The 15,847-nt window shown below is 46.7% G+C and overlaps 1 protein-coding gene across 1 annotated transcript in view; it reads left to right on the plus strand.

Annotated features, from left to right (window-relative positions):
- The window catches only part of CSPG4 (chondroitin sulfate proteoglycan 4), a 113,835-nt gene that overhangs the window by 71,790 nt on the left and 26,198 nt on the right, over positions 1-15,847 (plus strand). The window contains exons 2-3 of the mRNA XM_083712143.1: positions 9,443-9,606; positions 11,438-15,013. Of these exons, the coding sequence (XP_083568269.1) occupies positions 9,443-9,606; positions 11,438-15,013 (3,740 nt within the window). The remainder of the gene's footprint in view (positions 1-9,442; positions 9,607-11,437; positions 15,014-15,847) is intronic.

Below are 15,847 nucleotides of genomic sequence, written 5' to 3' on the forward strand. Positions count from 1 at the left end.
TTGGATAAAATGGAGTGTTCCAAGAAGTGGCAGAGAGATATTTCTAGATTTGTCTGGCAGGGCAAGAAGCCTCAAATAAAATTCAAGATATTAACTGATGCTAAAGAAAGAGGTGGATTTGCCCTGCCAGACCTAAAACTTTATTATGAATCAGCCGCTTTTTGCTGGCTGAGAGAATGGATGCTTCTTGAGAACACTGATGTGTTGGATTTAGAAGGTTTTAACAACGTTTTTGGGTGGCATGCATATTTATGGTATGATAAGGTTAAAGCACATAAAGCGTTTAAAAACCATATTGTCAGAAAAGCACTGTTTAGTGTTTGGACAAGATATAAGGATCTGCTTGAAAATAAAACCCCAGGGGTGGCTGTCACCAATGGAAGCAAAGGCTCAGAAAAAGCTCAATATGGAGGCCAAATGGCCGAAATATTGGGAAATTTTGGAACAAGAGGCAGATTAAAACTGAAGAGTTTTGAAAAATTAAAAGATAGAGTGCGAGATTGGCTTCATTATTATCAGATAATGGAGGCATCTAACTTGGGGGGGAAAATGGCTTCCAGGTGGAAAAATCAAAATTGGAAACAGAACTGTTAGATCCTAAAATTAAGAATTTGTCAAGAATGTATAACTTGCTGTTGAAATGGAATACTCAGGATGAAACGGTGAAATCTGCTATGATTAAATGGGCACAAGATGTTGGACATAATATTATGATGGCTGACTGGGAACAGTTATGGACTACAGGTATGAAGTTCACAGCATGTAATGCCTTAAGAGAGAATATAATGAAAATGATACATGACACCAGTCAAGCTTGCAAAAAAATTATCATTTGCCCGAAAATAAAAGTTGGAAATGTAAAGAGACTGAAGGTACATCCTTTCATCTTTGGTGGACATGCCCAAGGATTAAGACTTTCTGGGAGATGATCTATAATGAAATCAAAAAGGTATTTAAATATACCTTTCTGAAGAAACCAGAGGCCTTTCTCCTGGGCATGGTCGGCCAATTGGTGCTAAAGAGGGACAGAACTTTATTTATGTATGCCACAACAGCAGCAAGAATACTTATTGCAAAGTATTGGAAGACACAAGATCTACCCACCCGGGAAGAATGGCAGATGAAGGTGATGGACTATATGGAACTGGCAGAAATGACTGGCAGAATCCGAGACCAGGGAGAAGAGTCGGTGGAGGAAGATTGGAAGAAATTTAAAGACTATTTACAGAAACATTGTAAAATTAATGAATGTTAGAATGCTGTTGGAATGAATTTATGTGATTTTAGCAGAAATGTTACAAAGATTTAGGAAAAAACAGACTGTTAATTGATGAAAGGAGGGAAAGTAAAGCTATATTAATATCAAGATAAATTACAGGACAAAAATTTGAAAAGAGGGAAAGGATTTGCTGAAATGGATGATTGATCTAGAATACAAAAAAGGGAGGTGTGAGGAGGTCGGGGAAATAAGCTAATGAAAGATAAGTAATGGGAAGATTTACTGTATTTTTCTTTGTTTTTTCTTTTTTGCTTAATGGATTTTAATTCTCTGATTTTTCTCTTTTGTTTTTCTTTTTTTTTTCCTTTTGTATTTTATCCTTTTTTTACCTATTGGGATGTGTGGTATTTTTTTTTGTTTAAAATGATGTTTTTTGCTTTTGCTTTTTGTACTTCTTAAAACTTTAATAAATATAAAAAACAAAAAAACAAAAATCCCTCTGAAAGATTGGGTGTTAGCTACCGAAGCAAGGCCAAGCAATGGAAAGTTCCTGTGCAGCTTCTGCATTTCCAGAGAACAAGTAGAAGCAGGACTCAGCAAACAGACAGGCAGGAATTTGGATCTATGAGGACATGCAGAAAGTCAAAAAGAAAGTAACCCAGTCCAGGCAAGATGACAGTGTCATCTCTCACCTTTTCAAACAAAGGCTTGCTCCAAAGATGTAAGTGGGGGTGGGGGGTGTTCCGATCGTCTGTTCAGCCCATTGCTCACTCTGCTTCCCAGAAAATTATATCAACTTCTATGCTGTTTTTGTAGAAGCTCGACAGTATCAGAAGTCTTGATTTCATGTGGCTTCATATAGGATCTGGGATGTTGGCAGAGATGCAGAGGATTGTATATATTAAAAAACCCCAAACCCAAATCCTCTCTCAATTTATGAGATTGGTGTCATAAAAGATGGAGTGTTCTGATCATGGATAAGATAATCGTAAGTGTATGCCCTTTAGCTGGAAATGTAAATGCTATTAATGGCTTAGCCAAATAACAAAATGTGTTCTATGATGATGATGATGATTTGAATTTAGGTCTCAGGGCAGTTCACAGAATAAAATCAGAATATAAAACCCCAAAATACATATCAAAATAAAAGCAACAACCCAATAACCCACCACCCAACACATTTTAAAAAGGCATAGAACATCAATCAAATCAAGTAAAGACCTGGTTAAAAGGAACATTTTTGCCTAGCGCCTAAAGGCATATAATGAAGGCACCAGGAGAACCTCCCTGGGGAGATCATTCCACAATTGGGGAGCCACTGCAGAGAAGGGCCGTTCCTGTGTTGCCGCTGTTCAGACCTCTTGAGGAGGAGACCCATGGAGAAGGGCCTCCGAAGATGAATGCAGAGTCTGGGATGGTTTATATGGAGAGAGTTACAGATAGGTAGCCGTGTTGGTCTGCCATAGTCAAAACAAAAAAAATTCCTTCCAGTAGCACCTTAAAGACCAACTAAGTTAGTTCTTGGTATGAGCTTTTGTGTGCATGCACACTTCTTCAGATACACTGAAACAGAAGTTTCCAGACCCTTCTATATAGTGAGAAGGTGGGGAGGGGTATTACTCAGAAGGGTGGTGGGAATGGGTGATTGGCAGATAGCTGTGATGAGCCTGTTGACGACTCTTAACGACTGCAATAGGTCTTACAGGAAAAAGCAAGGGGTGAGAAGGTGAAAAATGGCTTTGAAATGTATAATGAGATAAGAATCCAATGTCTTTGTTCAGACCAGGTCTCTCCATGGTTTTAAGTTTGGCCATTTTTCACCTTCTCATTTTTTGACAGAATTACAACCCTGGTAGATGAAGGGAACGCAGTGGATGTAGCCTACCTTGATTTCAGCAGGCCATTTGACAAGGTGCCCCAATATATTCTTGTAAAGAAACTGGTAAAATGCGGTCTTGACTATGCTACCACTCAGTAGATTTGTAACTGGCTGACTGACCGAACCCAAAGGGTGCTCATCAATGGTTCCTCTTCATCCTGGAGAAGAGTGACTAGTGGGGTGCCACAGGGTTCTGTCTTGGGCCCGGTCTTATTCAACATCATTATCAACGACTTGGATGACGGACTCAAGGGCATTCTGATCAAATTCGCTCTCCATTTCCTCTCTTCCCTTTGCCTCTGCTCCTGAGCCCCTGACAACACCAAACTGGGAGGGGTGGCTAACACCCCAGAGGACAGGATCACACTTCAAAACGACCTTGACAGATTAGAGAACTGGGCCAAAACAAACAAGATGAATTTTAACAGGGAGAAATGTAAAGTATTGCACTTGGGCAAAAAAAAAAAAAATGAGAGGCACTAATACAAGATGGGTGACACCTGGCTTGAGAGCAGTACATGTGAAAAGGATCTAGGAGTCTTGGTTGACCACAAACTTGACATGAGCCAACAGTGTGACGCAGCAGCTAAAAAAGCCAATGCAATTCTGGGCTGCATCAATAGGAGTATAGCATCTAGATCAAGCGAAGCAATAGTGCCACTGTATTCTGCTCTGGTCAGACCTCACCTGGAGTACTGTGTCCAGTTCTGGGCACCACAGTTCAAGAAGGACACTGACAAACTGGAATGTGTCCAGAGGAGGGCAACCAAAATGGTCAAAGGCCTGGAAACGATGCCTTATGAGGAACGACTAAGGGAGCTGGGCATGTTTAGCCTGGAGAAGAGGAAGTTAAGGGGTGATATGATAGCCATGTTCAAATATATAAAAGGATGTCACATAGAGGAGGGAGAAAGGTTGTTTTCTGCTGCTCCAGAGAAGCGGACATGGAGCAATGAATCCAAACTACAAGAAAGAAGATTCCACCTAAGCATTAGGAAGAACTTCCTGACAGTAAGAGCTGTTCGACAGTGGAATTTGCTGCCAAGGAGTGTGGTGGAGTCTCCTTCTTTGGAGGTCTTTAAGCAGAGGCTTGACAACCATATGTCAGGAGTGCTCTGATGGTGTTTCCTGCTTGGCAGGGGGTTGGACTCGATGGCCCTTGTGGTCTCTTCCAACTCTATGATTCTATAAGAAGAGCCTGCTAGATCAGGTCAAAGCCTGTGGTTCAGCTATGGAACTCCCTCAGGAGGCAGTGTTGGCCACCAACTTGGATGGCTTTAGAGGTAAAAGGTAAAGGTAAAGGACTTATGGACAGTTAAGTCCAGTCACCGCTCATCTCACTTTCAGACCAAGGGAACCGGCGTTTTTCCACAGACAGCTTTCCGGGTCATGTGGCTGGCAAGACTAAACAGCTTCTGTTGCAATGGAACACCGTGAACGAAGCCAGAGTGCACAGAAACACCACTTGCAGCGGTACCTATTTATCTACTTGCACTGGTGTGGGTTGGTACGCAGGTGGTGCTATGGTCTAAATCACTGAGCCTCTTGCGCTTGTCAATCAGAAGGTTGGCGGTTCGAATCCCTGCAATGGGGTGAGCTCCCGTTGCCCTGTCCCAGTTTGTGGCTTTAGAAAGAGACATTCACAATGGCAATGGTCTCCCTCCACAGTTGCTGGAAACCACAAGAGGGGAGAAGGCTCTTGTGCTCGAATCCTGTGTGCAGGTTTCCCACAGGTACGGGGTTGCCCACTGTGAGAATAGGATACTGGACTAGATGGGCCACTGGCCTGTTCCAGCTGGCTCCTCTTACATTTCCATGTTCTTATCTAGTCCAGCATCCTGTTCTCACAATGGCCAACTAGAAGCTAATGGAAGCCTGCAACCAGCACTTGCATGCAGTGCATCTGCTCTGCCCTCCAGCATCCCTCTGACTATTAGCATCACCATCACTGACAGGGATTGCACAGGATATCTGAATGTTTGGTGTCGTGCCTCTCCTTGGAAATGACTTTTATAATTTGTTGCTGTGGCCTGCCACTTTTCTCACAGCACAACAGATACCGCTGTCAGGAAAAACGACATAGACATAGAAAAGCAGCCCCAAGAGCTTCCCTGTTCTCTTCATGCCGCATCAAGGAACATAATGGAACTGGGTCAGGAAGATGAGGATAAAATTACAGAGAGAGTGATTTCAGCCTCAGGAACAAGTGTGCTGACAGTGTCATGTTCTGGCTGAATGCCAGGCTGAGTGACTACAAATGGCCAATTTAAAGGATCCTGTTTGCTCTGGTCAGTGAAGTACTGGGGGGAGGGGGATGGGACACCCCAAAGCAGGAGCAATGGCATTAGCTGCTGGAGCATCTCAGCTCAAGGTGTGGTGAACAGGTACCATCCTGTTTACAGTAACTTTGTGAGGGAGGGTTAGCTTGGACAAATGCCTGCTACCTCTACACCCACCCACATTTCTTCCTCCTCCATCCAGGCAGTCAAGAGGCATTTTCCCAGTTCAAGGACACCTTCCAGGCAGATTAAGCACTTGAGGAGATTGCAGAGCAGACCTGGGGCAGAGTTTCAAGGGCTGGCCTGGGAGGTTCTGGGCCATATTTCACTCCTCGACCTGAGCTTCCCCCACCCCCCTTAAAAGCTCTTTCGTCTAGCCTATCTATGGGGAAGCTGTGCCCTTCTAGGTGTCAGACCTCAGATCCCAACAGCCCAGCAGGCCAATGATCAGGGAGGTGGCAGCTGTGGTCCTAACATCTGGAGAGCCAGGGGTCCCACCATCCCTTCCTGGGCTCTCTGGAATACCCATCTGTGAAATGCACTCCTTGGGGTATCCTTTCTTCTTATGTCTTGAAATTAGGCAAGGTCTGGCTTTTGTCAGCTTAGGGCTTCTCCACGTTTCCTCTTGTGCTTTTCCCCAGGGAAAACTGCTCTTGAGCACACAGTCGGAGCAAATGGCTATTGGGTTCTCCTCAGGTTGCCATTTCTTCCATTTATCACTCAACAGTGGGTTTTCCCTATTAGGCAAGGGGAAAACCTTTTGGACCCGTGCTTTCTAGGCACAGCAGAAGCAGAACGGTGAATGAGCCCTTAGTCAGTTAACAAACTCATTTCATTGCAAGCTAAACTGCTCTTTGAGATGGGACAGGTGACAGCAAAGAAGCTGGAGGGAGATTGAGAGTGATATTGAACAGTTAACATTCCCATCTAGCGTTTGTAATTGGTATTGCAAGGTCTGGGGTGCCTTGATATTCATGGTCGTTTTTAAAAAATTGAAAATAATTGGGGAGCAAGGTTCACAGATATCCAGGGGCAAAGCAGGGGGGAGCAAGGGGACTGTGGCCCCAGGTGCAAAATTTTGTGGGAGTGCAACGTGGTGCCAGCTTCCACAGGGATCCCATGGTAACTGGGCACAGGTGGAGGGAGACGTGCCATGGGTGACCCCAGCACAGCCTGGCCTGGTGCTCTTCTCCACAGACATCGGGAGGTCTCACCCACCAAAGGCTGTGTTGGCCAGCTAGGCTCCCCCCTAAATGGACACAGACCTGCTTGGGTCGGGGTGCTCCAGTGGCATCGGCGGTTTGCCCACCCCCGGTGCCGCAACCTATGTTCTGGTGCTGCAGATATTTACTGCTGGAAATCCAAACCCTGTAGAAAGAATATGGTGACACTTACCTATAAGGAAACTTGCATAGGATCATGCAGAGAACTTGTTAACTATAGGTAAATCTCCTGGGCAGCCTTACACTGTTTTTAGGCTTCTTTAACTGGCTTGCCGTGGAACTGCAGTGCCTGAGTGTAGCTAGGGAGGGGGGCAATATCCACCCCCAAAATCAAGTAAATAAATAAAAATACTTAACTAAAAGTAGAAATTGTAGGAAGATTTCTGAGTACTTGGGGTCAAAAGAAAGAAATTTAAAACAACTGTTGTTGAGACATTTCATTCTGAATCTGCTAGACTGAGCCAGACAGAGGAAGTGGCGGGTGGGTGTCCTGCCCTCCCCACATAAATCCGGACTACACCCATCCTGCCATGTGTGGAAGTGCTGATCCTTCTCAGGATGTTTAGTTTCCTCAGAAAGCTACAATTCCCAAGGTTCCCTAGGCATGGGTGTTTGCAAGGAGCAGCCCCCCCCCCCCAGTGAACAATAACCCCAAGACTTTCAGCTTTTATATTCTTAAAAAGAGTAAGATGCTAGCATTTGTAAAACCTGAGATATGAGGCAAAATGTACAGCCACTATTCTTCGGGGGAGGGGACCTTTCTGAGGCAAAATGCCAGTGGCAGGCAGGTCCACAGGCAAAATTCGGTGTGGTTCTAGAGGTACATTTTAAAAACTGACTCCAGCTACAAAGAGGCCCCTGGGGAGGCAGAGGAACATCAGCTGCTGGTGCTGGAGATCCTGCTCCCTGCTTGGAAGGCATTTTCCATCTGGCCTAGGAGGGGGGGCCATGGTCTCAGTCCAGCTACAGAAAGCTGGAACAAACTCTTGGATTGGAGCAGTGTCTAGGGGTTCCTGTTGGGGGCTCTGTTATTGGTTTTACTGCCCTTGCTGTTTAAAATGGTTTTTAAATAACTTTTAATCTATGGGTGTTATAATTTAGTGTTTTTTGTTGTTTTAAATAAAAGGGCATAGGAAATGTGTGGGTAGAGAGCAGCTGGGCGGGGGGGGGGGGAATCACAGTGGTTCAGAATAGGGCGAGGCATGGTGGAGCAGGCCAGGTAAGGGGCACACAGCCCAGGCATGCAGTGACTGAGGCACCGTTAATCAGCAGTTCCCAAGAGTGGGTGAATGGGAGGCTGCCTGCTCTTGATGAGGTCACACTCTGAAGGAGTGGCTACGTAGCTTGGGGGTCCTCCTGGATCCATTGCTGTTGCTAGAGTCTCGGGTGGCCTCAGTGGCACCAAGTGCTTTCCTTCAGCTTTGGCTGGTGGCCCATCTATGCCCCTATCTGGACAGGGAGAGCCTAACTACTGTTCTCTATACTCTGGTAACCTCAAGGTTAGATTACTGCAATGCGTTATACATAGGGCTGCCTCTGAAGATGGTTCGGAAATGTTATGTTTCCAAGGGGTTGCTCGAGAGCAAGCAGGCAAATATCTCCCTACTTGGCAGCAAAGCCTTGGCTTTGCTGCCAAAATAAACTTTATCTGTCCGGAGCGCCACTCTCCCGTGGCTGACTCAAATGCTGGCAGAATCCATGAGTGGGCGGTTCCTAAACTTTCCCCAGCAAAGCAGCTTCTTGACGCCCAGTCTGCGTCTCCCCCTCTGTGTGGATGCTTTCTGCGCAAAGAGGGCATGGGCAGCGGAGGACCACTTTCCTTCCCGCTTCTCCCAGGCAAGGAGTCCTGGGACCGCCTCGCCACTTCTGACTCCTGCACCTCCTCTCCACTGGAGGCGTATTTACTCTCCTCCATTGAAGAGGAGCTACTTCCCATGATCCCTGGAGGCTCCCTATAATCCATTTGGCTTTTGCTCTCTCCCTCTTGAACTGATGGCAGTTTCCTGACAGGAAACTTCAGCTAATGCAGAATTCAAGAGCCAGGTTGTTCACTGGGGCAAGACACATAACGTCCTGACCTAACATCACTGGCACCTTCATTATATGTTTTTAGGCATCAGGCGAAAACCTTGCTCTTCAACCAGGCCTTTGGCTGATTAACTGTCTATGTCCTTTAAATATGTTTGTGGGAGGGCGGCATTATTGTTTAGTTTTTTCTTGTTTTTATTATGTACTTTGTGGGATTTTTCTTTCTTTTTCTTTCTTTTTTTGATGTGAACTGCCCTGAGATCTTCAGATGAAGGGCAGTAGACAAATTTAATAAATAATAATGATCATAATCATAACATTAAGAAGAGTATCTGCTGGATCAGACCAATAGCCCATCCAGTTCAGTGTCTTTTTCTCACAGTTGCCTATGGGAAAATTACAAGCAGGATCTGAGCATGGAGCACCCACCCCTCCTTCGGTTTCCACCAACTGGCATTCAGAAGGGGTCGGAAAGAGAGAGAGAGAGAGAGAGAGAGAGAGAGAGAGAGAGAGAGAGAGAGGCTTCACCCACTTTTGACTCTGGCCCTGCCCTCACTAGCTTTGGCCCCATGTGGGCATCCTGCCAGATTACCCCCCAGAGAAAACAGGCTGCCCACCCCTAGTCTAGCATAGAGACTGATACTTTATGGCAAATGTTTCACATATTCCCAGTAGAACATGGCCATGAAAGCCACAGGCTAGGCCTGTGATTCTCCTACTAATCATATGAAATGGCACCAGGTTCATAGTGCCATGCAGGAAGATTGGAAGATTGCAGGCCAGGAGAGTTGACGACAGAACATCTCTCTTTCAGTGTCCTTCTTTGGGGACGGCTATGTAGAGATGCCCTTGGCGAGCTCCTGCAGCACCATCCAGCTTCATCTGCAGTTCTACACCCGGCAGCAGAATGGACTCCTCTTCCTGGCTGCAGGACAGAAGGACTATCTACTGTTGGAGCTCCAGGCTGGCATTCTACAGGTCAGCGAGTTGTTCTCCTGCAGCTTTTACACACAACAGTTTTTATTGAATGTTTGTGCAGCTGTTGCTAGCGATGGGAGTGGATTTGGTCAGAACATGAATTTCCCCAGTTTGGGGAGCCTCACTTCCTGCCCATTATGAGCAGGCACAGCTCCCTGGGGTTTTGTGTCCAGCTCCATTTCCTCCTGGGTGGAAGGGTGGCATAGAAATCAAACAAATCAATCAATCCTGATACCAGGGCTGCTTCCAGATGACCCCATTTATTGAGCAATCATCCTCATTTGTTTGCATTGATTATTTAATGAACATTAATTCTGGTTTCTTTCCAGGGAGGTTAGATGACCTTTCATCAAAGCCAAGTCTTGTCCCACACTTTCCAGAATGTCTAATTTTTTGAGGAAGTGGGTTTTTGTTGGGCAAGACCTTCCAATCAACTTATAATTGTGAAACCTGAATTTGCCAGCATGTGATTGAATCCCACCTGAAACTAGCGATGGTCTGGGAGTGCTCTCAGCCTTCCTGCCAATATCCTCCATTTTCAAGCCAGAAAAATAACAACCCCATGATCTCAAAAAGGAGGAGGGGGTAGCTGGTGGCAGAGAAGGCTTGCTTCATCCATAGCTGAAAGTCATTCACTTCAGAAGCACAATTTCCTGTAGGGGATTTATGGTTTCCACTGCCTCCCAACTCAGCTCAAAAGGCAACCCCAGGCTCCCCAGAATTTCCCAGGGCTCCTATGGCTTGGGAAGCTGTTGTTCTGCATGCCAGGAAAGGTAAGGAAGCCTTACAGAGAGGCTTCCTGCAGGGCCACCCTGCTGTCACTTCTGCTAGGTAAATACAGTGGTACCTCAGGTTACAGACACTTCAGGTTACAGACGCTTCAGGTTACAGACTCCGCTAACCCAGAATAGTACCTCAGGTTAAGAACTTTGCTTCAGGATGAGAACAGAAATCGTGCAGCGGTGGAGCAGTGGCAGCGGGAGGCCCCATTAGCTAAAGTGGTCTTCAGGTTAAGAACAGTTTCAGGTTAAGAACAGACCTCCAGAATGAATTAAGTTCTTAACCCAAGGTACCACTGTAAATGGGAAGGTAGCATGTGGCAGGTGTTCAGAGGCTTGCAGATGGGCTCTGAGGGAAGGTATTTGAACTCTGCCATACTTGCAATGATGTCATTGGAAGCATAACAGGGTCTCAGTTAAAGACTGGACTGGAAAGGACTCAAAAACTGGGCATTTGAAACAAACTGTTGATAGAGAGCAGAAGGACTTTTTAAAGGTTTTAATTAACATAACATCAAAATTACAAACAAAACAAAAAAGCATAATCAAGGTTACAAAACATAACACAGGAGAACAGCACAAAGCCAGAGTTCATACTTTGGTGGGAGAAGAACATTTTTATATACTGTATCTAATTTGACACATAGGAAATGGAATCCCACCAAACAGCTTAGAAATGTTCCTGATCCTTTAGAAACAGGTAATTTGTGAGTTGCTTTCTTTTCCATGGCCAGATTCCACATATTCTTGAGAGGTTTAAGTCCTGTTGTGTCTTCCATTTCTGGGCCAAAGAAGTTCCCTCTGCAGCCAGCATCCACACAAGAAGTTCCTTAGATCACAAAGGCCAATTTTAAAACAAATGAATTCCTCACATGGCCTGGCAATAAACTCTCACTCAATTTGCAGCATTGAGATTGTGACACTAGCCTAGTTTACAGAGTTGTCAAAAGAGTTACTGTACTGAGATAACAAACATAAGGCACACTGAACATTCAGAAAGTTCTAATGAACAAATGATTCTAATGATTCTGATTTGCCTTCTCCTTTTGTAGGCCAGAATGGACCTGGGCTCTGAAGAACTGACTCTCAAGTCCCCAGCAGGACCACATCTCAGTAACCTCATCATCCATGATGTTGATCTGTTGATGGCCGATGGGTGGATGACCCTGATTGTGGATGGGCTTTTCAATACCTCTGTGGAAATTCCAAGACCCCTGGAAGAGCTGGACATCAATTATGGCCTCTATGTGGGAGGAACAGGGAGCCTGGAACTGCCGTATCTCATCGGAGTGAGTGTGCCCTTCAGGGGCTGCCTCCACATGGTGACGTTCAACGATCGTGATGTCCTGTCCGCACTGGCTTCTAGCAGTGGCACCAAGAGATCCCACAGCATCCGAGAGGGGTGCAGTGTAGAGTTCTCTGCTGGGCCCAATGATCCCCTTGGCTTTCTGGGACCAAACTCTTATATTGCACTCCCCGGCTGGAGTGCAAGGAATGAAGGGACCATTGAGTTTGTAATAACGACAAGCATCAAGCAAGCCCCTCTGATCTATCAGTCAGGACTTGAGAATGACTTCTTCTACCTGGAGATCTTTGACGGGCGCTTGAGAGGGGTGGTGGAGAAGGGCAATGGTGTCGTGGTGCTCCACAACAACGTTTACCTCAGCAATGAGGAGGAACACTATGTCAAGGTCTTCATGGATGTCCGGAGGTTTGAGATTCTCGTTGACTACTATGCCTCACAGACCTCCAACAAGGGTATCCACAGTCACCTTGATCTTCAAGGGCCACTCTTCCTGGGAGGTCTGAATGAGAAGGCTGCCCAGAGAATGAGAGAGCGTGGGCTGGGTTTTATGTCTGGAAACAGCTTCTCTAACACCTCCTTTGTGGGCTGCCTTGAGGACCTGAGGATAAATGAGGAGAAGAGGAGTTTGCAAGATGCTCTCATCACAAGGGACATAACAGCCGGCTGCAGGAAACTGGAGCAGTACTCTGACTATGATGACGCATATGAGCAGGATGAGGCCCCCACAAGTTCTGCTCCTGACCATTGGCATGGCCCTGTTATGGAACCATGTCACCCTGATGCCAGCCTCCCCCCAGTCTTTGCTAACTTCACCAAATTGCTGCATGTCAGCCCTTTGGTTGTTGCTGAAGGAGGTATGGCTTTTCTGGAGTGGCGAAACACCCAGCCAACCATTGACCTGAACAGCGCTAACATCAGGCAGTCTCAGGTGGTTTTCAGCATCAACATGGACCCAAGGCATGGGCAACTGGAGTTAGGAATCTCCCGGACCAGAGGCAGAAGGAAATTCACTCTGTTGGACATCATCAATCGAAAAGTCAAGTACGTTCATGATGGCTCTGAGAGACCAATGGATCAGTTGCTGCTGGAGGTAACTGTCACTGCCAGTAAAGGGATCCCAGAGTGTCTGCAACAAGGCCAGATCTATCTGCTACCCATAAAGATAAGTCCAGCCAATGATCCCCCTGAAGTGGTCTTTCCACAGGGAGATCGCATGGTCATTCTGGAGCACACGCGCAAGCATCTCAACCCAGACATTGTCCGTGCACTTGATGATGATACCCCCTGTGACAGCTTACGATTCCAACTGCTTGGTGGGAAGAGAATGGAAGAAGGCTACATAGAATATGACTTCCACCCTGGAGTCCCAATTGAGGAATTTTCCTGCAGGGACTTGGAAGCTGGTCATGTGGTCTATGTCCACCAAAATGGGCCCACATCAACCCTCATTCTCCAAGTTAATGATGGTATGGTGATGAGCCCAGTGGCTACCTTAAGGGTGGTTGCTGTGGAGCCAGACATCCAGGTACGCAACAACACAGGCCTCTTTGTCTCGCAAGGGGATGCGGTTCCTATCACCCTGGCCAACCTTTCTGTAGAGACCAATGCAATACAGCAAAAAGTGCCCATCTTGTATCGTCTGACTGTGCCCCTTCAATACGGTGAGATCCAAAAGCAAGGGAGCCTTGGTGGAGAATGGAAGAGGGTGGAGTCTTTCTACCAGCAGGATGTTGAGCAAGGGCGCATCCAATATTTCAGCACAGACGAAGATCACCACGCAGAAGATACAATTGAGAAGCTACAGTTTGTGGTCCAAGTGGGTCAGAAGACTCTGAGAAACAACACCTTCCTCATTAGGATCAAGAGGGCCACCATCAGGATGAAGACCATGATCCCCCTCCAGATGATGAATAAGAAAGAGAGGAACATCACCTCTGCTGATTTGGGGGCAGCCTTAGAGGAGCTGAGCTCTAGCTCAGAGCCTTTCCACTATGTCATAATTCAGCCACCCAGAAAGGGGAACCTTGAGCTTCGTGGCACAAGGCTGACTGAAGGCTTCGGTTTCACACAAGATGATTTGCAAAGCCATCAGCTCAGCTACAGCGCAACCATCCGAGACTCAAAGGAGACTGAAGACACCTTCCAATTCCGTGTCATGGCTGGAGAGCAATACTCCCCCATATATACTTACAGGATACAGGTTGGGGGGGACCCGGATGCCCCTATCCTGACCAATGTCCTTCTGTCTGTTTTGGAAGGAGGGCAGGCTGTCATCTCCAAGGACCACCTGTTCGTCAAGAGTGCGAACAGCATGAACTACGTGTATGAGGTAGTAGATGGCCCAACCCATGGGAAGCTGATCTGGAGGACACTTGAGCATGTGCCGGCCAGCAAGGAGGTGATAACAAAATTCACCAATGAAGACATCCTCCAAGGCCGCCTTGTTTACCAGCATGATCATTCAGAGACCCTGGAAGACGACATTCCATTTGTGGCCATCAAGCAGGTAGAGGGAAGCTCTGACTTCGAGGCTGAGGACGTGAGAGGCGTTTTCAGGGTCTCTATTCAGCCTGTGAACAACCACCCTCCATTCCAGTTGGTCAACAAGGTCTTTAATGTGGTGCGGCATGGGCAGCGCTTGATGACCACTGATGATATCGCCTTCTTTGACAAGGATTCAGGCTTCTCAGATACCCAGATAGTGTTAGTAAGGAAGGACATTCTTTTTGGTAGCATTATCGCTGTTGAGAACAGAAGCCGGCAAATCTATCGTTTCACTCAGGATGACCTAAGGAAGAAGAAAATCCTCTTTGTCCACTCTGGAGCTGACAGGGGATGGATCCAGTTCCAGGTTTCTGATGGCCTGCATCAGGTGGCGGCTCTCTTGGAAGTGCAGGCTTCAGACCCTTACCTCAAAATCAGCAGCTCCACAGGCTTAGTCATCCACCAAGGCAACCAAGGGACCATTGACTCCTCCATCCTCAGCTTGGAGACCAACATGGATGTCAGGACTGATGAAGACATTCTCTTTCGCATAGTAGCCCCACCCAGATGGGGCATGATGCTGCGAGGTGGGCAGCAAGTGTCCTCTTTCACCCAGAGGGACCTGCTGGCAGGAGAGGTTCTTTACCAGCACAATGGGAGCAGGAATTCCCAAGACAAGATCCACTTTTCTGTCGAAGCAAACCAGGTGGCTGTTGACGCAGTGCTGAAGATCGTGATAGTCCTGGACCCCCATCCTAGCCCGCTAAACCTTGTTCACCATGAGAGAATACGGATTCTCCAAGGGGAAGCTGTGGAGATCAAGAATGACTATTTGCTAGTAAGTTGGTCTAAACCACTCAGCCTAGGGCTTGCCGATCAGAAGGTCGGTGGTTCAAATCCCCGTGACGGGGTGAGCTCCCATTGTTCGGTCCCAGTTCCTGCCAACCTAGCAGTTTGAAAGCACGTCAAAGTGCAAGTAGATCATGGAATCATAGAGTTGGAAGAGACCACAAGGGCCATCGAGTCCAACCCCCTGCCAAGCAGGAAACACCATCAGAGCACTCCTGACATATGGCTGTCAAGCCTCTGCTTAAAGACCTCCAAAGAAGGAGACTCCACCACACTCCTTGGCAGCAAATTCCACTGTCGAACAGCTCTTACTGTCAGGAAGTTCTTCCTAATGTTTAGGTGGAATCTTCTTTCTTGTAGTTTGGATCCATTGCTCCGTGTCCGCTTCTCTGGAGCAGCAGAAAACAACCTTTCTCCCTCCTCTATGTGACATCCTTTTATATATTTGAACATGGCTATCATATCACCCCTTAACTTCCTCTTCTCCAGGCTAAACATGCCCAGCTCCCTTAGCCGTTCCTCATAAGGCATCGTTTCCAGGCCTTTGACCATTTTGGTTGCCCTCCTCTGGACACGTTCCAGTTTGTCAGTGTCCTTCTTGAACTGTGGTGCCCAGAACTGGACACAGTACTCCAGGTGAGGTCTGACCAGAGCAGAATACAGTGGCACTATTACTTCCCTTGATCTAGATGCTATACTCCTATTGATGCAGCCCAGAATTGCATTGGCTTTTTTAGCTGCCGCGTCACACGGTTGGCTCATGTCAAGTTTGTGGTCAACCAAGACTCCTAGATCCTTTTCACATGTACTCAAGCCAGGTGTC

The sequence above is a fragment of the Podarcis gaigeae genome (assembly GCF_964106915.1).
Source record: "Podarcis gaigeae genome assembly, chromosome: 14".
Taxonomy (NCBI): domain Eukaryota; kingdom Metazoa; phylum Chordata; class Lepidosauria; order Squamata; family Lacertidae; genus Podarcis; species Podarcis gaigeae.